Genomic DNA, 22,334 nt, shown 5'->3' with positions numbered 1-22,334 from the left:
AGGAGTTTTAAAAACTGTTTTACTTTCTTTCTAAGTTTTGCTGCAACTAAGAAAAAACAGGAAAATGACAACTTTATAAACAAAATGTCATCACTGCTTATATTTTTATTGCTGCATTTCTATTTAATCAAATGTACAGAAGTCCCACAAATAAACCTAAGCATGCCTTTACATTATTCTTAGTTGCCGGTAAGACAAACGTTATAATGGTGTGTGGATGTCTTATGACCACTGGTGGTGTTGTTGTTTGTGGTGGTGTTATGTTTGTTTGTTTTATTGTATACTTTAGTATTTATAGTGGCATTAACTGTTAATTCTGTGTATTAAGCCCTGTAAGAAAACTTGGACCCAGCATCATGAAAGGGGACTTTGGAATTTGAGATCCCCTGTTAATCTGGGGCACAGTGTCCTTGCTGTAATGTCATAAGCCAATAAACATGGCTAGGCATCATCTCTAAAATGGTGAGCAGTGTAGGAGTTTTGACTTGTAAGGAGTCCAGAATGGCTTTAGTTTACTTAAGTCACCTGAATTTCAACAATCATAAACCATACCTAGTCCTTAACTACATGCATAATCCTTCAAATCTGCACGTGACTACTAATGATCCAGAGAAACATCAGTCACTGTCACCTCTTGCAGTAATTGAAGCCCTGCTCCATTTTGACACGCAGATGTTAGAAGGGTGAAATGCAGAAGCCTGAAAAGCTCATGACTCACCAAGAATGAGTAAGGACTGAAATCCAGGTTTGGAACAGCAGTGTCAGATAAAATGCTGCTGGTAAGTTTAGCTTCATTGTCCACTTTGAATATGCAGCAAATAATTGAAGCGCTGCCAACTGTAGCGCAGTGCTACTGTGTGTCACGCAGTGCTTGGCTCTAGCTTTTGGAGTTGTGTGACAGTAAATTCCCTACTCTGGTTTGTGTGTCTTATATTTTTCAAGTTGTTTGTGTAATTAGTTGGATCTACAGTGTTTGATTGTGTGAGCTTTGTCAATATTCTGAATTTATATGGAGTGACCTAAAGAAGTTTTGTTGTTTGTTTTTTATGTGCTTGTTATTATTCACATTGATATTAGAGGTGGAGTCCTGCTAGAAATCTTTTGCAGTCTTTGCACTGCAGGATGTGAAGGTGTCTTGAGATGCATCCAGTTCAGCAGCATCTGATAAAATAGAGGGAAGGCTGCAGGTTTCTTTTGCATCCCTCTCTGATGAGGAATGACACAGCTAGATCACAGTAGACTCTGATCTCTTGTTTCCACTACTATTCCAGTTACATTAGCACAGCAGTTGGAAAGCATGGAATAATAACAGCTGAGCTTCAAACTGTTCCAGGAGTACCTGAAATAATGGTATTTATTCACCAAAACATTCACATCAGATAATCTAATTAGAAAACTCTGTCTCCTTTGTCTTTAGGTTCACAAAAGCAATCCTCCAAGGTTAGTGCAGAGTTTTGCTCGTCTTTCTTAGCTTGCGACTGTGCAAATGCAAAAAAAAAAAATAAAAAATAGGGGAGGAATATGCAGCGTGGCTCATCTTATTCATGCAGGAATACAGGATGATGATCTCAGATTAAAAGCAGCCTAGAGTGAGAGTTTGACACTGGATGTGCTTTTTAAAACTTGTTATTTTTGAAAAAGAGTTTGACTGGGACAGCTCATCAGAGCTGACACCAGAACTGATTTAAGGCTGAAAAACATGAGGCAATGTGTATATGTGTGTTTGTGTCAGATAGATAGTGAGAGAGCCTCTGGACCTTGAAAGGACAAATAAGTTTTGGTTCCAGTCCCTCTGGAGAGCCCCAGTTTATTTAAAGACTGAAGTGAGCGGTGGGACTGCTTAGCTTGTTTTCAACTTCAGAGAGCTGAAAGAAGTGCTGAAAGAGTAGGATTTCTCTGCGTGTAGCAGTGAGACATATGGAGAGTTTGTGTAATACCTCCTTGAGGGGAAGAGAACAAAACAAGATCGTGATTCTCTGTTCCCTCTTTAGAAAGCCCTTAAGTATAAGACTTCTGCTCCTGGGAAGGCTCCACCCTCTGACATGCAGCACCAACCACCTTCTTAATAGCAGGTACTTCGTTGTAGCACACACACACAACGCCTGGCTCCTTGCCAGGCTGTAATTTGTTTTTGACATCTATCTACTGACTAATGTGACAACCCACACAAGTATTTATTTCCAGGAGGAATGCATAATGAAAGCTGTAGCTCTCCCAACTTCTGAAGAATTGGTTAATGAAAAGGAGGGGGAAAGAGCAGCCTCCCACCCTACCTCCCAAATGACAAGTTTTTCAAAGCCCGAGCACCAAATTCAACAACTTTGAAGCTGGCCTTTTTTTCCTTTTTTTTCCTCTCTCTTTTTTTTTTTCTCTGCAGCACCTTCAGAGAAGCTGGTATTTGTTCTTCATTGAGTTTGGGGTATTTGAGGACTTAAAAGAGGTATCTTGCCAGAATGAGAACAGCTGAGAGCTAAGTGAAGGGCTGGATTGTATGCTATGTTGCACACAAATTCCACATGCTCCCACACACTCACCCTCCTTTGGGTTCCTATACCTGATTAAAATACAGAAATCCTACAAGAACAAGACAACTATCAGAAGTTCCAGCCATACCAGAGGGCTGATAGCTCTAGCAAACCTAGCAGCCAAAACTCCAAGTAATTCAAGTTACAAACCTAGCTGTAGGCTTTAAGAGTAGGAAAGAAGTAGGAGATTTAACTGAAGGGATGACCAAAGGAAATGGGATTTGCTGTTTCATGGATGCCTTTTCTGGAAGGTCAAGCTTTACCTGAAAATGAGTTATTAGTCTCTAATTGGTTGAATGCTATGGTTGTTTTAGGTGAGATGACAGGCTGGATGAACTGAATCTTCCTTTAGCTTCAGTATCTGTGAATGGGAATATATTGGGTATTTTTTGCTTTGGCAGTACTGCTACTGGGTCTTTGCCTGGAGAGTGTCTTGTTAAATCTTCAAAGTCTGGATATCATGCATGTTGCAGGTACCTGGCTGATGTGCTTATAATCTTTTAATTTGCTACTAGTTATTATTATTACATTAGTACATTTGAAAGCAAATTCAGTGGCCAAAAGGTTCGCAAAGCTATCTTACCAAAGAACAATGCATCTTACTGAAAGGTTTTAACACGGTGCCACAGGCACGCTTCCCTCTGACTCAGCTCTCTATTATGAATAACTGTAAGTTTAATATAGATTTAGTGTAACTGAAATGGGTTTTATTTACACACCATTAGTTAATATAATAGGTTATTTTATTTTATTTTTTTATGAGGCAGCCATCTCCTAGGAAAATCTCTGGAATCAAGAGAATTTGGCATCCATATGCAAAATCCTGATGGCAAAAGATAACTTTGCTGTTGGTTGTTGGGCCCTGTTCATTTTTGCATTGAAGTGATTTTGGGGGCTGGTAGAGCTACACTGCCTTCTGTGGGTATCAGCCTTCTTATGAAGAAAAACAGAATAATTCTGCAAAAAAGAACTTCTGGGTTAGTAGGCAGCTCTTCTCTGTAGCCTAGGAAAGTGTAAGTGGTTAGAAGCTAAAGCTAGAAATAAGATGAGGATTTTTAACAGTGAAAGTCATTAACCTAGTAAAGCAGAAGATGCTATTACTTGAAATCCTTAAATTGAGGTTTAACTTTGAGTTCTGGGAAGAAATTGTAAGCTTTGTGCAAGAGCTCTTGAGTTAGGCTTTCTGGATAACACTACATGACAGGTTAGTTAAATAGTTCTAAAGATTCCTTACTGCATTTCCCTGAACATTTAACAGCATGTAATCATGTCCAGACCACCATGTGATAAGCTCTGAGAAGAAATAGCCTGTGGGGTAGAAGCCAGTGCTGGTCCAGAGAAGTTTTGTTGTCCACCTGCACCAATGACTTCTGACAGTTCAACAGATTTTCCGGTAGCCATGCCTTCCTGGACACATCTAGTTAAGCCATTTGGGGCTGGAACTTGTCTCGCTTGAGGTACTGGTGAACGATGAATGAGTAATTAATGCTCTAAGCATCTGTTATATTTTTAGCAGTTGTTACAAATGTTTATTCACTGGGTTTTGTCCCAAGAAAGTGGAAGCAGCTCTAGAGTGCAAATGCGACTGCTTTTCAGAAACAGCACTTTCTCAAGGCAATAATGAGAGTGTGCAGTCTCCCTTCACTCATGACCATGTGTTTTCAGACAAAGAAATGTGGTGAGAGACCAAGGGAAATAAGAATGCTCCCATTGCTTCCTGTGGTATCCTGTTTTGAAAGCCAGGTGGGGTGGCTGGCAGTGGATAAAAGCATTCCTATTCTTGCTGGCAGGCTGTGATGGAAAGTTTGTTATTGCTCTTGAAAGACTTTTATGTGTAAGTCCTATTGGCTATCTTTAGAAAGAAACAAATATAATAATAAAAAAAGAAGTTTCTAATTACAGTTTAGTCGTGATCATTTGAGTACAGATTTTTGTTGCCAGCAGCCAGCTTTTTCTTGATTATGTCTTCTTGCTGTGCTCTTTGCCAGAACACTACGTTTGTCCAAATCATTTTGCTCCATCTCTCATGCAGTTGTTGAAGTTCTCATTGGTAAGGTCCCACCCAAGCTTTATTACTGAGCATGGGCAACCTTCCTCATAACCAAAATAATTTCTATATTACATTGCAGCTTCCTGAGGTAGGCCAGAACTCTCCAAGACAGAAGGGCTTCCAAGCCAGGCTGTGCCAGAAGGCACATGCATGCTGCCTGTGTTCTGAAGGGAACGCATCTCAGGACCTATTTTGTCCCTGCCTCAGGGAATGCTGGCTGGTGATCAGCCCATCTGTGTGTGGGGGAAATCATTGCTGCAGGTGCATGGTGACAGCAGATCCAAACTGGAGATGGCAGGACTGTTTGTGTCAGAGGATGAGATGTGCACCGTCATGGCTGGATCCTAATCACCAGTCTGGATCCTGAGCTCCTGGGCAGCTGATGTACATATCCAAATTACCTGTTCCATGTGTCATGATGCCATGTTTGTCAGGATCAAAAACCTGCTTTTGTTTTTCCCTGTACTTCATAAGCCACATGAAAGTTTTAGATGTGTTTCTGCACCAGTGCAAGTTGGAGCATGTGTTGCTGAAGCACTAGATAGAATAAGCAGTTGTTCTGGACAGATTTTCTTGCCCTATTTTCCTTCAGTTCCTGCATGAGTATTACTGCAATTTCTATTACATTCACAGGCTGGGTGTTAACCAGCAAACCCTCTTAGGGAATCACTCATGCTTTTTGAACAGACAGACAAGTCTCTCATATAAGAACATATGCAACCTGATTTAATATATATGTCATCTTTTGTCCATCCACACCCTCTCCATATAAGCAATCAACTAATAAACTTGTGTCCTGTTGAGTTTTTGAATGGAAATACTGATAAACTCTTAAGTGCAGCAGTGCTAATGGATATGCTGAAATAATAAATAGGAGGCGAATCAGTCATGCTCATCACTAAAATACTTAGGAGCCTCATTTTCTTTCCAGCTCGGAAAAGTTTCCATTTACAGATTACTTTTCACGTTTATAGATTTAGCCACTGCTGAATTCAGCAATCTTTGCCTCTTGCTACTTTGTCAACTCTCACATTAAGGAAGCATCTCTGAAGTTGTGCTTCTTCCTGAAACCTTTGGTTAAAAACATTGAATGCATTTCCCTTCAGCCTCACATAGCACTGCATTCCAGCATATTGTGCTTTTGGTTCCTGGAAAGGATGCTGTCCAAAATTCTGAGGTTTGAATGCCTTTCCCTTAATGTCCCGTTTCTTGAAAACAGGTCTTCCCTTGTCTGCTCTCTCCCTTTCCACACGAATGTGGGGGTTTTTAAAATCCTTTTTTGTTGAGTTGTCTTTCTGATGGCTTCACTTCTTCTGGTTTGTTTCTGATTTCTCGTGTCAACATAAGACTTGGGGTGGCATTTATTAGGTCTTGTATACATGGGGATGTTGGTGCGTATTAGGCTTAGGTGTGAATATGGCATGCAATTCCTGTTTTGAAAAGGTTGCCTGTAGGAAGAAATTGTTAGTAAAATTACTAAATATGATTTTATAATCAAGAGATTTATATTCTTTAAATGGTTGTTAGGGATATGGAGCATATTCCCTAGCAAGCTGTAAATGCTTTAAGACAGTTCAGATTTTAGATCTGAACGACTTGACAGAGACCTATAATCCTCCAAGGGTTCAAAGGGTAATTTACTCATAGTGTCCATGCAGTCTTTAGCCTCTCTGCAGAGTCTGCCTATTAGTGTTGGTTATGTTGTAGGCAGCTGTCTGTTGGAAACTGGGCTGTTTCCACACAGGCTGTCAGACATCCAGCTGAAGAAAGTGAGCACTGATTACTGCTGGAAGCAACTTATTGGCCTACTGGTGAAAGGCATGTGGCTTTTTCTTCAGCACCTTTAGCCAAGGTGTACTGTCCTAATGAGCAATTCTGCGTGCACTGCATGCTTTCTTTTATTCTTCAATCCCTTCTTTGCTATTTCCCAGTTCTCTCACAGCTGTTTGTAATGTTACCAGTGCTCGTAGCTTCCCAAACACCATGCCAGCTTTTCCCTTCTGCTTCCTGCAGCTGGAGCATGAGGTGCAGTGGATAACTGTTCTGGGTTAAAACCTGCAGTATTTCTTTGCTAGGCTAGCTCTAATTAGTAGGAGCTTCTGCTACTTCATGGCTACTTGAGCGTTAGTGCAGATACACAGGAAGAAGATGAAGAAGCTAGGAGATGGCTTACTTTGAAATCACTGCCACTTTATATTGGTTAAACACAGACTGTTCCTCTTAGCTCCTGAAGAAGGCAGTCATTATTGGGCTTTATTTTACTTTTCCACAGTTTAAAGTTGTTCAGAAAATAAAGGAGTTAAAATGGGTGAGAGCAGGAGTAGTGTGATGTGGGGCTTTGCAACCATTGTATTGATGGAGAACTGAGCAGAGAGCTATTTCTTCTATGTGCAGTGTCATTAGCATTCTTACTTCCTGCTCAGCTGGAATCCACTGCAATGAGCAAAGCTTCATTTTGTCCCTTATATGCTCCATTCCTTTTCTATATCACATCTTTTCAATTCACACAACTGCAGGCTAATCTGATCCCAGGAGGGAGGGTTACACCCGAGATGATTTTGGGGCTTGGGAACTGGAACAAGGCCTTCCTTTTTCTTTCCCACTTAGGGCTTGACCTGTATTTGAACTCAGCTCTCTAGGGGCTGCTGCATAAACCTACATAGAACTCTATGGAGTGTCCTAACCCTTGCTGTCTGCTCTGAGGAGATGTAAAGCGCTCCACTCTTTCAGAAGAAAAGGAGAGCTCAAATGGAAATGAAAAGAAAAAAAAGAAGAAAAAAAAAAAAGAGGGTGCACTGCAGAACTGGAGAGCAGTTTGTTACTGACCAGCTTGTGAGTTTTTTTGTGTGTGTTTGGCTTCTTTGCACAATGGCTTTTATCAGAAGAAAAGCTATCAGCCATGATAAATGTTCCAGGCAGACGATCCGAGTGGCTGATTGAGGCAGAGTTTGTAATAAGTTGCTCTGATGTTTTGTGCTCTGTAGCACACAATGGGAAATAAGGCCAGAAGGATGTTGTTTATTCTTATCCTCAAATGTAGCAAAGTTGTGAAAAAGTTTGCAAAGCTTCTTGTATTCTTTTCTTGCTTTTTGTGCCCTTGAATTCCAAGTACACGCACAGATCTGTGTCACTGTGTAGTTCCCTATATAGCCCTTGCAATTGAAATATTTAAGTGCTTTCCACTGCCATGGCACTAAAATCAACATACAAAATGTCTTTCTTTCTCACATCTCTGTTTGTGGGAGCAGTTTAGGAACTAGTCCAGACACTCTCAACTGCAGACTAACGTTGACATTTTCCAGATAATCTTCATTTTATCTATCTGTTGTATAATCATCTTTCTTTATTTGTGAAGGCAAATGCAGAGTTACTGTGTAGTGTGTCCTTGCTTTCTCCTTACCCATTGTGTTTGTGTCCTATTGTTTTGAAGTGGGCCTGGCCTGCTCTTTCTTGTTTTCTCTTCTAAAAGTTCCATTTTATTTACTGCCATTGGCATGATTTGCATTCTTTATTGCTCGTTACTATCTCTTTGGCCTCTGGAATAATGGTTGCGAAGGGTCTTAGTTTCATCATAGGATCTATGCGGTTCTTCATTAGCAGCCTCTTTGTCTCTTTTTAATATTCTTTCTCAACACTGCAGCCGCGTACCTTTCTTTCTCTTCAAACATTATCATTTGCATTTCCATTAAGTTAGAGTGAAAGCATATAATTCCCTTGTTTCTTAAACTTACCCAATATTTTCAACATCTGATAATATATTTGTACAATTCAGTCATTCTAAATACTTCTTTTCATGCATTCTCTGAAGTCTCATTAAAAGAAAAATATTACATGCTGCATCCCCCTCCTATTATGACTAATCAATTGCCCATATCTACTCAAGAGATACTATTTATGATTCTCAAACTGGAAAAGTTTGCTTTTGATTTTTCAGATATATAAACTCATACCGCAGTTGTTTTTTGCTTTTGTTTTTTTTTATCAGACTGGTGGGATTAGGGAGGGGAAGTTAATTTATTTATTTTTTAATCTGTTTAAACCACCCATGTCCCTAGAGGAACTAGGTCATGGTACTTTCCCTATTAAAAAAGTAGAGCGTTGCACAGTGGTCTGAGCACATGACAGATGACCGAGGGCTTGGAGTTTCTAATTTCCAGTATCCTCCACTTCTGTTAATATTCAGTCAGGTGATCTCCATTCAGATGGCTTTGAAAATTACCTTCTGGTTTTGATAACCTGTTGTCTAACAGACTGCCTATTTTAACACCCACGTCTCGGAAAATAGGAAAAAAACAAAACTCACTGCTGCCTCAAAATGCACAGCATCCCCATGCCTCTTCATTCATCTGTAAGGCTGGGTAAACAGGTGAATGGGGCAGGGCAGCTTGGTTATTTTTGCCACAAATGGAGTGGTGCAGTCCAAACAAAGATGAAGGGTAGAGTGAGGGTGTTGTCTTGATGACTGAAGTTTTGAGTTTATGACATCAATTTCCAGTTTCCAGATTTGACCTGGCAAGTTGTGTCAGTGTGTCTGTCTTGCTTCCATTTTGACTCTTGCGGCTTCCTTCCAGGGTATACTCTGAGCTGCTGCCTCTGAGGGGATTTGTTGGAGCAAAGGGGTTTCTATGAATGATGTTAGAGTGCTCATAGATCATGAGAAAAGACAGAGAAAGGCATTGAGACTGTCATCCTTTTATACTGAGCTGAGTCAGAAAGTAGAAGGCCTTGGCAATGAAAGTCCATTGGCAATGAAAGTCCATTGGCAATCTTCCAGTTTACACCTGTGAAGCACCTTTATGATCCCTCATCATTTTCTCTCATAATTTCTCATCTTGACAATTTATTTTAAGTGTTTTTATCTTACCAATGCGGGAGAAAGATCTCTCAGACTTGCCACTCCAACTGTTTTCTGACCATTGACAGAGCTCTGCAAGAGCTCAACTATGAGAAATTTTGCCTTGTTTTTCTCCTCTCCCACTTGTTCCATCTTCCCAAAGCACATTCCCTCCTCACACTTGTAACACCTCTCCTTGGAGGTGTACTTATCAATCGCACTCTTGTCTATGGTTCTGGGCTTTGCTGCCTTTCTGGATTTCTTTTTATGCACCATATGGGAAGAAAAAGACATGGAATGAATGTCATGCATTCCACTTAGTTTAACATGAGGCCAGACCTGCACAGATGGACATATTGGAGCTGTGAAGTCTTGTCTTTGTCTTCACAGGCATTCCTTGGAAGGTCATTAGGAATGCTGAACTTCCTTTGGTTAATCTAATTGGATTATAATTACATCATATGACTTAATTGGTCTGTAATAGCAAACAAGCAACATTTAATAGATTCTAGTCTGTGAATTTTCACAGTATCTTTGTGAGGAATACATGTTATCAATTTGGGAAACTGAGGCAAAGTTTGTAAGTAATCTAGGAAGAGGCGTTCATTTAGTTTTTGTCTGATGTGCAGAAGACTAGAGAGAAATGACTTAGTGTGTTGCCAAGTCTTATGGATTCTTCGTTTGCAAGGTGGGAACAACAGTTCTGTGAATTAACCTCCTGTGCTTTCCATAAAACCTCTTCATAACACTACCTTCCTCCCCAGTTTCCCCAACTAAATGCTTTCTCCTAGGCTTTGCACCAAAATCTAGAGGTTGGTGTTAGTCACATATCAACATACTCTTCTTGCCACCACTTGCCAGACAGCAGGCCTGTGTGCTTGGCTTTGCATTGAGGTATCCAAACACGGGCTCATCAGTTTGGGCTCACCTTGTGCACATGCTCTTCTTTCACTGAAGCTGTACTTTGGAGTGTTGGAAAATTGAAAGGTTGCTCCAAGCAGTTTTGAGAGGAACATGCAAATTACTGGAAGACAGTAATCACTCCTGAGTAATACAGCGGTGCTAAAAGCTTGAGTTGTCAGTATGAAATGTACATATGTGCAAGTCCTGGGGAAATGTCTATATGAGTTCTAGAGAGAAGGCAGGGATTTTTGTTTTATTCTTTTTTTTTTTTTTTTTTTTTTTTTTTTTTTTTTTTTTTTTAATATTCTTTTCCTTGCAACTTATCCAGAATTACTGATGGGAATACTTCATAACTGACGGGCTGCTTTCCCCTGGGGGAAGTGCAACCATTTAACTTCTTTCTTCTTTATATGTATACTGAGGAACTGATGGTTTAATCCCATGGGAAGTCTGTATCTGTTCACAGTTACATTTGCTCATTTGAAGAGGATTCTGTGTTATCTGGGAAAAAGAGGGGGAAAAAAAAAGGATTTGGCTTAGTTTATTGTTTTGCCAGTTCTTTCTGCCACACCAAGAGATGTGCATTTCCAAATTTGATTTTAAGAGGGTCTGAAGGAGGGAGGAATCAAAGAAATGGTGATCAGGTCTGGAGTGGGAAGGATGGGGGGAGGAGGATGGGGGAGGGAATGTAGATCAGGAGGAGAAATGGCTCTGAAACTGGATGTAATAAATTACTCAAATTTATTATTTTTCTGATTACATGTAGTTGCATTTCTTTCTGCCTTGCTTGATCATAAGATGTAGCGCATGTTTAAGCTAAAACTAGAGTCCCCAGTATCACATCTTGGTCTGCAGACATACTAGGATGCAAACTTTAATGACATTCATAGAGACGAAAACTATTGGAGAGTACGGAAACAAAGGGAGATAGGATACCAAGAAATGTAGCCATTGAAAAAGGCCTGGATCCCGTGATTTATCTAAAAGTGACAAGATGCCCCTCTAAAAATGCAAATGTCTGCACTGCATCTTGTAGCTGTAATGAATGAGTCTTTCACACAATGGAAACATTCAACTTGTTCTGGGGCACTTACTGTGGCTCCATATGCTAAGCTGCATGCTCCTGGCCTTTAATCACGCTGCCTTTGTTTTTACAAAACTTACATTAGGAGCACATTAGTGTTTATATGGTGTGCACTCTGGGTTTGTTTCTTCCACAAGCATGTTTGTTTGGCAAGACTGGTTATTGTGTTTTTTTCTTTTTCTGTTATGCTTTTGCGTTGTTTTTTTTTGTTTGTTTGTTTGTTTGGTTTTTTTTGCTTGTTTTTGTTTTTTTTTAACATTAAATACTCTGGATGAATGTGGTCCTTATGAAAACACGGGACATGGCAAATCATGGGAAACTTGAGCTGGCAACAGCAAAAGGATGTAAATTTTGAGCTGCTAATGGCAAGCAGGATTCCAGCATTGGGGCTAAGGGAGAACCCATGTTACACAGCGGGGAGCCATTTAAATCCCCCTGTGACCTGCCAGGAGGATGCCTGCATGCTTTCTGCTTTATTCGAAGTGAGATCAAGCCCGAGTTCTCCTTTGTTGTAAGTTTGGGTTCAAAAGAAGCGTTCCTTAGATCCGCAGGCTGAGCTGCAGTCTCGCCGCTGCAGTCCCGATCCTAAGCACAATGAACCCATCCCCGTCATTAATGGGGCTGCATCTCATCTCACTATTAGTGGTGTACGGTACAGTTGTTCCGGGGAGTAAGGCAAAGAATACGTGTTTATCCATCAAATAAAATCTGAAACGAGCCACTATTTTCTTGAAGATTTTTTTTCAGGAGAGGTTGATCCCACATTCAAAATATTAAATCTTCTATATATGCATAAGTAAGACAGCATACATGCATGTATAGGTAACACCAATGCAAGTTTTAAAAGCTGTTTTTTTTCTGACAGAAAAGCGGGCTAATTAATAGGAGTAGGAGACAAAATGCCAGCTTGTAGATTTGTTTCCCCTGCAGAAATCACTCCCCCCTCCCCGATAGACTGCTCCTTCTTGATCTGATGTAACAAGAAGAGAGAGTCAGCTGTGAATCAAGCGCCTTGTTCTCATTTCCTTGATCATTGACATGGTTTGAGAGAGAGAAAGGAGGAGGGATTATTTGTGAGGTTATTAAAAAAAAAAAAAAAAAAAAAATCCCGTTCCCCCTCCTCCACTTCTTCGAGATGCAGAAACACTTCCAGAATGTTCCATGGCACAAATCTGACTTTTCTCATTAAATATCGGCCTCTCTCCCCCCTACCCCTTGTTAGTTAAAAAGTGCTGTTTACAAGTCACTAAGCGGATAATTCAGAGCTCTGACGAGTGGATTGCCAGTTAGCAATACGCGTTGTTTTTTTCAGTCAGCAAGCTGTTTAATGGCTTCAGAAATTAAAGGATAATTGCACTTGAGTGAGTATGTGCTTTTATAAGCCCACCGTTACCATTATTAGGGTTTTGCCATTCTTGAAAATTCTCCCTTTGCATAAATCCGCTAATTCTCCATTCCTGCCCTGCCCTGGAAGGCAGCCACCCGAGGGCTGGGCTTTGTGCAGCTCAGCTGTTGCCTGGGTTTGCGTTTCTTCACGGGATAAGGAACTCGATTGTCTTCAGAGAATAAGCAGAAGATGCAAGGGGAGATTGGTAGTGGGAAAAGTTTAGCTCTTGCGCGCTGCGGTGTGCTTCTGCAGTGTGTAACATTACTGATGGGTAAAAGAGCTTGGTGAGGCTTCTCAAAACAGTTTTTTTTAATACTAATAGTATTAATGGAAGCCCTTCCTGAAGAGTGTGCATAGACAGAGAATCCAGAGCCATTGCACTTTAATAGAAAGACCGATTCATTATTTCCTGGCATTTGCTTTCTTTCCAATTAATGTCATACTCAGAAGAGGTGATCATTCAGCCATCTTTTTAGCTTAAAAAGAGTCAAAGATTAAAAACCAAACAATTACCCCACGTAATTAATTTGCGAGAGGATTTTGGGTGGTATGCTGGGGAGGGGAGCTGTTCCTCCCTTCCCGGCAGCATTCGTGGTTCTTTGGCAGCAGGGAGGGATTTATTGTCTGGCTCCTGTCTGGATCCATCGGGGGGGCTTTCATCGCCTCCCTGCCGCCCAAACTCTTCTGATGTGCTGTGTATTTGTTTGGGAGGGGGAAGGGGGAAGGTTAGATGTTTCTGACCTGCTTTACTGCTTTTCAACTGAAAGTAAATTAATGCACACACTAGATTCCCCTCTGCTGCGCTGATTGGATCCTTGTGCCGATTAAATATTTCACACTGATAGAGGGATGCTGAAAGCACTCAGCTGGTAACATGGGATGTGCATCAGCGGTACAATAACTGACTTTCAAACAAAAGTCAAACAAAACCCCCAGTTTGCTGCAGTTTTGATTAGAATGAGTTTCACTTTGAATTTAAATCCTTGAGCCTGCTGCAGCAATGGCTAATTAACTGTGATCAGATAGAGAAAAATGAACACGTTCTTACTTCTAATGACAGGCAGGCACTAAGTTGCCAAATAATAATAATAATAGTAGTAATAATAGGAAAAAAAAATGAAAGAAAGAAAAAGGAGAATAAACAGATAAAATAGCCTTAAAAAAAAAAAAAATAATAATAATGTGGTGATTTAAGTTCACAAATGCAAACCTCCCTGCCTGTGTGTTAGGCTCAGTCTGACTAAACCCAGAGTTGGTTCCTGATGGGTTGTAGAACTGGCAGCAGGAAATACTCCACCATCTCCTCCTTCTATTTCTCCCAATCCTCCTTCTCCACTTTCCCCTCCTCTTCCACCTACTCCTTCTCTTCTTCTTACTCCTTACCCACCCCCAGTTGCAACACCTGCATGTTTGCATAGGAAAACTGCATTTCAGGAATGGTGCCTAAAACTTTTGCAAGTGTCTCCATCCTTGGTTTCAGAGAAACACTCCTTAATGTCCTCTCCTTGGGACAAACAGCTGCTTGTTCAGGGCTGGATGCAAAAGCGAGCATTTCTGAGGAGAGCCTTGGGATAAAGCGGATCCCACGAGGCCCTTCTCTTCCATAACACACACTAGGATCTTTCAGTACTGATATATATGTCCAGCTGTGTGCTCAGTTCCATATCTTTCTGCCTTGGTGTTTAAGGTTGGGTAGTTGGTAAATCCTCAGATCAGACAGCACCAGTAAGTAGTAGCTTGGATGTGTATAGTAATCCATGGGACTGAACCAAAACCCTAAGACACGATACCAAAGTGCTATGGCTGGTGGCCATAGAGCCTTTCTGTGTTGTCACTACTGGGATATTAAATATCCCATTGTTCAAGTGACTGTTGATGTGACAAAGGAGTAAATTAACAAAGGTCATGGCCTATGTGGCCAGAAGAGTCTGCTCAGCCTTTTGGCATGTAGGGCTTTATATTAGTGACCAGTGCTAAATTACTAATTGAGAAGCCATCATTTCAGTTTGGAGGTAGAGTGCTGCTCTTTCGCAAGCAGAGTAAACTCTCAGGGTTGTGCTGAGGGTTTTCTCTCAGCCACAAGGCTAAGAAGGACTAAGAAGGATATTGCTTTGAAAACAATTGCAGTTTTTCACAGCAAAACCACTTTGTAAGGAGAGCATCATTCTAGAGAAATTAATGGACCAAAGTCTCTATCTCCAGCGTGGGCATTAAAGTGTAAACATGATAGACAGTGTGTTTTAGGACCTTTCTGAGCATCTCATATTCTGCTATGAAAACATGAGGGGCTGTTGGGAGGCACGTGCCTGGGTTAAAATCCCTGCTATGGGGAGAAGCAACCTAAAGCAGGGCATTTCCCTTTGAGGCACATGAGCAGATTCTTACTTCTCATGCACACGCCTGTGTGGGAAAGGAGGGCCAGGGCTATGTTGCTACATATGGAAAAAAAATAGCGCTGCTTCGAATAATTGAGACCATTCCACGTCTAAGATGGAAAGTCATAAACAAGAAGCAGCCTTCTCACACATTGGGGTGGGTTTGCATGTGACCAGCATACATATTACAAACTCTGTTTTGCCTGTGGCATCCTGCAGTGAAAATGAAAGTTGTGCTGCTATTGAAAAGGCGCGGCTTCAAAATTGGTGTATTGTGAGGGCTGGGGTGCTGTGGGTGGGAAGCAGCAGCCTGATTTCCAGCATGTACAGCCAATCAGTTTTTCTTTTTTCTGCCCCCCCACCCCCCCCTGCTTTCTGGCTCTTCCATTATATCAGTACATTCACTGCTGCAGTGTCCAAAGAGTGCTTTGTTTCTTATTATCCACTATTCCTTAAGAGTCAGCGAATATGTTCTACCAACTGATTCTCAAATTGCAGGTTTTGCCTCGTGTTAAAACACAAGACTATTCTTTTCGTTAATCTGGCAGAAATAGAGTGCAGATTGGGAAAGCGGGTTGTGTGGAGGATTTCTTCTCATATCCTAACCTTTGTGTTGGCCAATGCGTCTTTATCAATGCCTTAATGGGACTGAGGAATAAAAATGGTCATTGTAAAGAAAATCAGAGTAAGATCTCTTTTCCCACTTGCCCAATCTGATTAAAAGGGGCTTTTCTGAACTTTTGGAAGGTACGTTTTCAGAAATGTTTTAAATGAGGCACGAAAGTGGTTTCGTAGCCGCATTTCTTCAAATGGATGATCTTTCTGTAACTCTTCTGGAAACAAACTTGGAACGCCCGATCTATTGCCCATGCTTTCATAGACAGTCTCTAAAATGTGCAGTCATTTAAATAAGATCAGCATCACACGGTTCCCTGCGGAGGTGGCTGGCACCAATTGATTTCAAGCCCATCGCAGGGACAGAACTCTTTCAGTATTTTCTGTATTTTCTTCAAAATGCTCCAAAACCTATTTAGTTTTGGAACGGTCATCATTACAAGCATTTAATACGCATCTCAAACTAGACCTTGAAACAAGCAGTATCCCTTCTTTTCCACTTTCTCGGTTGCTGTTGTGCACAAATAGACACTTCTGTCAGTTTACTGGTAAAACGTTGGCGCATCACATGCAAAGATGTGCAAAAGTCATTCACAGTTAATGCATGTTGGAAGAACAGCAGAAAAAAGATGGATGGTAGTTTGAGTAGTGAATTATTCCTCTTTTTTCCTTTCAAAATTCTTGCTTTTGTACTTCTTGTGATGCTTCGCTATTACATTCTGTCAGGAAAGCGATAACCTACCCCCTACTTACTGACTTGCCTTTTCCACTGAGCTAGCAACAAATTGTGTATCGTTTGGGATCAGTTTTGTTTCCTTGGATGTTTTCTGCTTCTGAAAAAACAAAAGAAAAAGTAATGTTTCATTGATGCCTTTAGGATATTATGCAGTAAAAGTCTTACTGAAAATATGAATTCAATGTGGGAAGACCAAGTATTTGTCCAAAGTTTTTCATTCATTAAGTTCACCTTTCTGGGGACAAACATGAAAATACACTTTAGTAATAGAGGAACTTCTCAACCATAGTGAGTTGTTTCACTACTCACAGAGGAAGAAATCCTAGGGCTACTGCTGTCAGCAGCAAAATTCTGATGGTATGCAGCAGAGCTGGGATTGCACTCCTAGGCTAACTCTGTTGCCTTCCAGATAATGTGTTTACACCATTGGAACCAAGGACAGTAGTTTTTCTTCCATCTGTGAGCTTTTAGCGGCGTGCACATGACATAAATCACAACAAAAACATAAGCACAGCACTGAAATATTAACCTGAGAGCTTTGCGTTGCACCGCAGATTCGCGAGGCGCTGTGCAGGGAAGTTCTCAGTAGGTGGGATGAGGCAGCGCTCAGCTCTCCTTCACACAGCAGTGCTGCACACCTGTAACGACACACTACTCACATGGAACTGATACAGAGTGTTACGAGTTGTCATAAGCAACATTTCCCACATACCAGTGCGATAGTAGAGGAAACAAACACGAAAACAAAAGTAAGCAAAATTTAAAATGATTTATATAAAGCCGCCACAATCAGTAGAATAATGCTGATATATTAAAAGGAAGATCGATGTTTCTTTACATTAAAATATGAAGCAGGTATCTGTAACAATGTGATTTCATGTAAACATACTGACAGTCCCCAAGCAAGCATATTAGACCATTGGGCTTTTAAAGCTTAAAGATAAGGAGGCAGGGGTTTCTGTAAAAGTCAGTTTGGAACTACAGGGCTTCTGCATTATTCCCAGAAGTGTCATTTTCAGTTGGGATTCTGAAAGGAACAGAGCGTTTTTGTGATTTGCTATCTGTTAGTATACACCGTGTATTTAAAACAGGCTACAGACAAAACTCTGACTGGCATTACTGGTACAGCAGCAGTCCTAGAAATGTGGGGAGCCCTCCTGAAAGGCTGCACACACATGAGATGCAGCCTCTAGCCCACAGCATTGTCAAATGCATAAAGTCAAACATGGACAGAGGTCTTCATGGGATTACCTTTACTTCCAACTCTAGAAGAGATGAGATGCTTAGTACTTCCAAGTTATCAGATGAGGCTGGGAACAGTCTACATCTGCACCCAGCCTACCTAAAACAGCATTCCTAAGCACAGCTTGAGATCACTCCAAAACAGCTCCATAGAGCTTCTGCTTTTCGGAACTGAGAATTTGACACAAACACGGACACACAAAGTGTGGCCCCTCCAAACGGCTGTACTTCGGCACTGCTCTTAAGTTCCATACCTGGGTTCTACAGGTGAGGGCAGCTGCTCCTCTGTGATCTCTGTGTGAGCTGTGAAGAGAAACAGCGAGACTGAGAGTTAGAATGGATGCTCTGCAGAAGAGGTAGCTTGAAACACCTGAAAGGAAGAAAAACAAATAAATAAAGTAGTTGGAAGAGAAGAAAACATGACTCGCAAGTAAGAGCAAGGTGAAAGAACGAGCACTCGGTGTTCAAGCTGAGAGAGGCAGGCGTAGCTGAGAAGCGGCGCTCCAGGAGTCTGCAAAGCTGCGTTTTGCTGTTCCTCACACACGCCGCAGCACCACGAGTCCCGTGCGGAGAGCCGGAGCGGGGCAGGGACGGGCTGGGCAGTGCGAGGACGGCAGCGTCCCTGCCGCATCCCGGATCCCCGTACCGGGATCCGGCGCCCACCGCCTCCCAGCTGCGAGGCTGCGGACGGGAGCGCTGCGGGCCATGGGGTGACGACGCTCCTCTCTCTGCTTCCCTCCCGCAGAAGCTGGCGGTGCGGAGCTGCCCCGCGGCCGTACTGGTGGGCGGCGGCGCCGGCGGCAGCGCCAAACCTGGCGGCGTCCCGGCGCTCCTGAAGGCACCCGGCAGCGGCGGCGGGAGCCCCGGCGGCGGCCCCGCGCAGAGCCTGGCCATCTCCGTCGTTCCGGCCAAGGCGCCCATCGCGATGGTGACGGCGCACCTGAACGGCGGGCTGGGCGGCGGCGGCGGCGAGCCCCCGCAGAGCGCGCCCATCAACCTGCAGACCACGGCCGCCCGCCGTCAGCCCGAGCTCGGCTCCCGCGCCCAGGTAACCGGCGGCGGGCGGGCGGGGCGGGCCGCGGGGTGGGACGGGCCGGGAGGCGGGCGGGGCTGGGTCGGACCGGGCAGGGGGGGCGCCGGGGTGCGAGGGGGGAGGGCGGCGGGAGGGAGCGCAGTGGGAAGGGGATGCTCGCTGAGGTCAGCACACCGCCGCAGTGGGTATTTGGGGGCGTGCTGTGCTGAGAGAGGGAGGTGGTGCTGACAGAGTTAAAAAGGGTGTCTGAAACTTTCCAGTTTAGAATGTGGTTGCTAGCCTTGGAGATGTAAGGTCTTTCCTCCTTTCTGCACGTAGAGGAACTGGTGACGTGCTTTTTGCATCCCAGTGCCTCTCCACAAGCTCAGGACGTGAGTCCCTGATAATCAGTACACAGGGATTGTGGTGTGGCATCAGGCAAGCGATATTTTGAGTTGTCCATAAGATAAGGCTGGGCTGGAACCTGTGGGGCTGTTGGATATCCGAGGAGATCCTTCCTCAGTGGCAGAGTGAGGAAACACCTTATCTTCACACAGCTAGCAGAGGGAAAGTGCACCCAGCCGTTGTGGACCACATCGTGCTGTCCCCCTTCTGGGAGAACACCGCTGTCTGTGCGGTTACACTGACTCAGCAGCCTGGGGAGTCTCTTTCAATTTCTGGTCTGTAACCACGATGGGTGATTTCCTGTACTGAAGGTGTTGTTTGTGCTTCATTAAAAAGACAGTTGAAGCTCTCCCAGCCGATCCCCATCCCTGGAGGCATTCAAGGCCAGGCTGGATGTGGCTCTGGGCAGCCTGGTCTGGTGGCTGGCGACCCCGCTCATAGCAGAGGGGTTGAAACTAAATGGTCATTATGGTCCTTTTCAACCCATCCCACTGTATGATTCTGTGATTCTATGATCTTTCTTAGGCTTTTGGAAAGTAATCATGAAAGTTATAAGTGATGAAAGTTTCAGTATTTCAGCGATCTATCATTTTATGAAAGACTGCCTTTTCCTATTGCTGTTACACTCCATGGAAAGAAAGGAATGAAAACAAGGGAGGAGGAAGCTTGAAATACCATGCAATGTAGTTAGGCTGAGTTGTGGAGTAGCCATCTCACAGTGCAGATCAAAAAGCAGGCTGCAAACTTGGAACCGTGGTGGGTGTTGGTCAAGATTTCCTAACCTGGTTGGCTGACTTGCTGCTGAATTGCTCTTGGTGCTGTGCTTCCCGTTTACCTCTTCCACAGGGCAAATGGGTCTCACTGCTGCCATCCACCTCCCTGGTACACCGTGTTTAGCCCTGTGGGGGTAGTGCTGCAGTATTACTGCAGTGTTTATCCCAGTATTGCATTTTTTTCACGAAGAGGTTCATTTTAAGCTTGTCATTATTGAAATAGCACGGGAATATCATCCAGCATTTGGGGTTTGCCTTCATTGTGCTGGAAGAAGTGCTCCAGTGTTTTTCTTTAGAAATGTCTTCACATTCCCAACTTTTCAACAACTTTAACTTTGTGGTGTGGTATCTCTCATTATTTAGGCAGTGTATGCAGAGATGCGTTTCTGATGCAGAGAACTACTGTGGCTTCATATTTTTGAGAACAGTCAGCAGGCATGGATAAAAACAATTAGAGATATTGAATTTTAAGTGTATAGAAACACAAGCTGACCTCTGGCCCTAAGCTGTCAGGGAGCTTAGCGCTGGATTGCATGTTAATTATCAGTCCTCTACCCAAATTAAATTTGTTATGCAAGGTTTCTTATTCTTGTCCAATGAAAAAAAAACCATACCTGTACCTTCTTCTTGCTAGTATCTCAATTGTATCCTGAGTTCTGGTTACAAATCAATAGCAGTAACGCCTCAGCTATAAGCGCTGCAATGTCAGATGGAAATTTCCTTGTTGGCATTTATTAATAAGCATTTACTTTTTTATTTGTGGCACTGCTGTGGCTCAGAAAAGTATTTCTCTTTCTGCTTCAACTTATGAAGTTTGTGAGATGGAGGATAATGAGAACCTTCTGCAAACTGAGTTTAAGGTGGTAAGCTGATAGTAGTAAATTAGATTACTGGTGTAGCATAGCCTGTCCCTCTGCCTCTGCAAAGTGAGGGAAAGGGCAAAGGCATGAAATGTAATGTTATAAGTTTTTGAATGGTGGTTTCTGCTTGAAAGCATTTTGGGGGATCAGGATGTGTGCATACAGTCATCTCAAGTGCTATCTAGTAGGAAGAATGAAGGGCTAAATGAAACTCAGTGGAAAAAATGGAGCATCAAACGCTATCATCTAAATGCATAACTTTTAAATACAGATAGGATGAAACGTCAGTTTGTTAAAGAATTTTCCTTCGAACAGCTGCATGTCAGCACTTTCATTTGAGGCTGTTGTTCACCTAGCAGATTTTTAAAGTGATTTTGAAATGTTGTTGGCTGTAATTGAAGCCTTATCTGCATTGAAAAAAGTATCTAAATAAATCTGCGTGTAACGGATACTGAGGGATTGTTTAGATATTTATCACATCTTTTATTAGAAACAGGAAATGTTGTGATATTAACCATGATTGAAATCTGTAAGCATCGGAAATCACGAGCTCCAGAAGCCAACGCTAGGTCTACACTTTTCCTTGGCAGCCTTTCAGTGTCAATCCCATGTATAAAGACATGACTGATGGAGCTACACTGATGAAAGCGTACGTGCGGGTTTGTCACGAGTACAGCTCTTTATCCAGCACAGAGAAACGAAGCTTGGAGCTTCATTTGGATGAGCTGGAGCAAGTTATGCTGGCAAAAGCTGAATTTTGCTGGCATAAGCTGAATTTTGCTGGCATATGCTCCATACACACTAGGAGTGCTTTGCCTTCACAAAACAGCTATAGCTGTTCTGTGTAGAGAATGCCCTAGAGGTACGTAAGAGTTGTAGGATAGCGCCGAGCCTGTACCTACAAAGTGCTCTCACTGTAAAGAGATTTTAATATAACTCTGCAAATTACATTTTTATTGTATTTATGCGGTATTTTCTAGTCCCTATCCTAGCCATCGTTTCCTCTCTAAAAGCAGGGTGAGATTGCTTTGCTGAAGGGCAAAGTCCCATCTGCTCTACTGGAACAATGCACTGGGTAAAGAAAATGCCCCTCTGCTACCTCCTCATTCTCTTCTAAATAGCAAAACTGAGGCCAGCAGGCATCCCAGAACCTAGTTTGGGAGAAGCAGAAAGCCTTTTGGCTGTTTGAATGCCAGTTGGATCAGCCAGCTCTTGGGAGAACCAGCAAAGAGGGGGGAATGCAGCTGTCAGCCCTGTCGGCTGCTTTTTGGGAGCAGTAAGAAGAGAAGAAAGCCCTGGATGAGTGTATCTGTGCTGGGCCATGGAGCACCAGTGTGCAGGTACATGGCATTGCTCTGCAGAGGTGGTCTGCAGAGGCAGTGATTCCCTGCCCATCAGGACTCCAAATTTGTCAGCATCAAATCTGCCTTCTGCTACTTTCCATTCTTCCCTTCTGACACGTATTCCTTGAGTCAGCTGGAGGAAAGTTTGGCAAGCTTCCACCTGCACATGTGCTGTTGCATCTTGGGGCTT

General features: G+C 42.7%; 1 protein-coding gene across 3 annotated transcripts in view; it reads left to right on the top strand.

Annotated features, from left to right (window-relative positions):
• Positions 1-22,334, top strand: part of PHF21B (PHD finger protein 21B) — a 158,272-nt gene that overhangs the window by 76,202 nt on the left and 59,736 nt on the right. For all 3 annotated transcript variants that reach the window (XM_072326395.1, XM_072326394.1, XM_072326393.1), the window contains one exon: positions 18,497-18,799. In XM_072326395.1, the coding sequence (XP_072182496.1) occupies positions 18,497-18,799 (303 nt within the window). The remainder of the gene's footprint in view (positions 1-18,496; positions 18,800-22,334) is intronic.

This window comes from Excalfactoria chinensis, chromosome 1 (assembly GCF_039878825.1).
Source record: "Excalfactoria chinensis isolate bCotChi1 chromosome 1, bCotChi1.hap2, whole genome shotgun sequence".
NCBI lineage: Eukaryota > Metazoa > Chordata > Aves > Galliformes > Phasianidae > Excalfactoria > Excalfactoria chinensis.
This window is presented reverse-complemented; position numbering and strand designations above follow the sequence as displayed.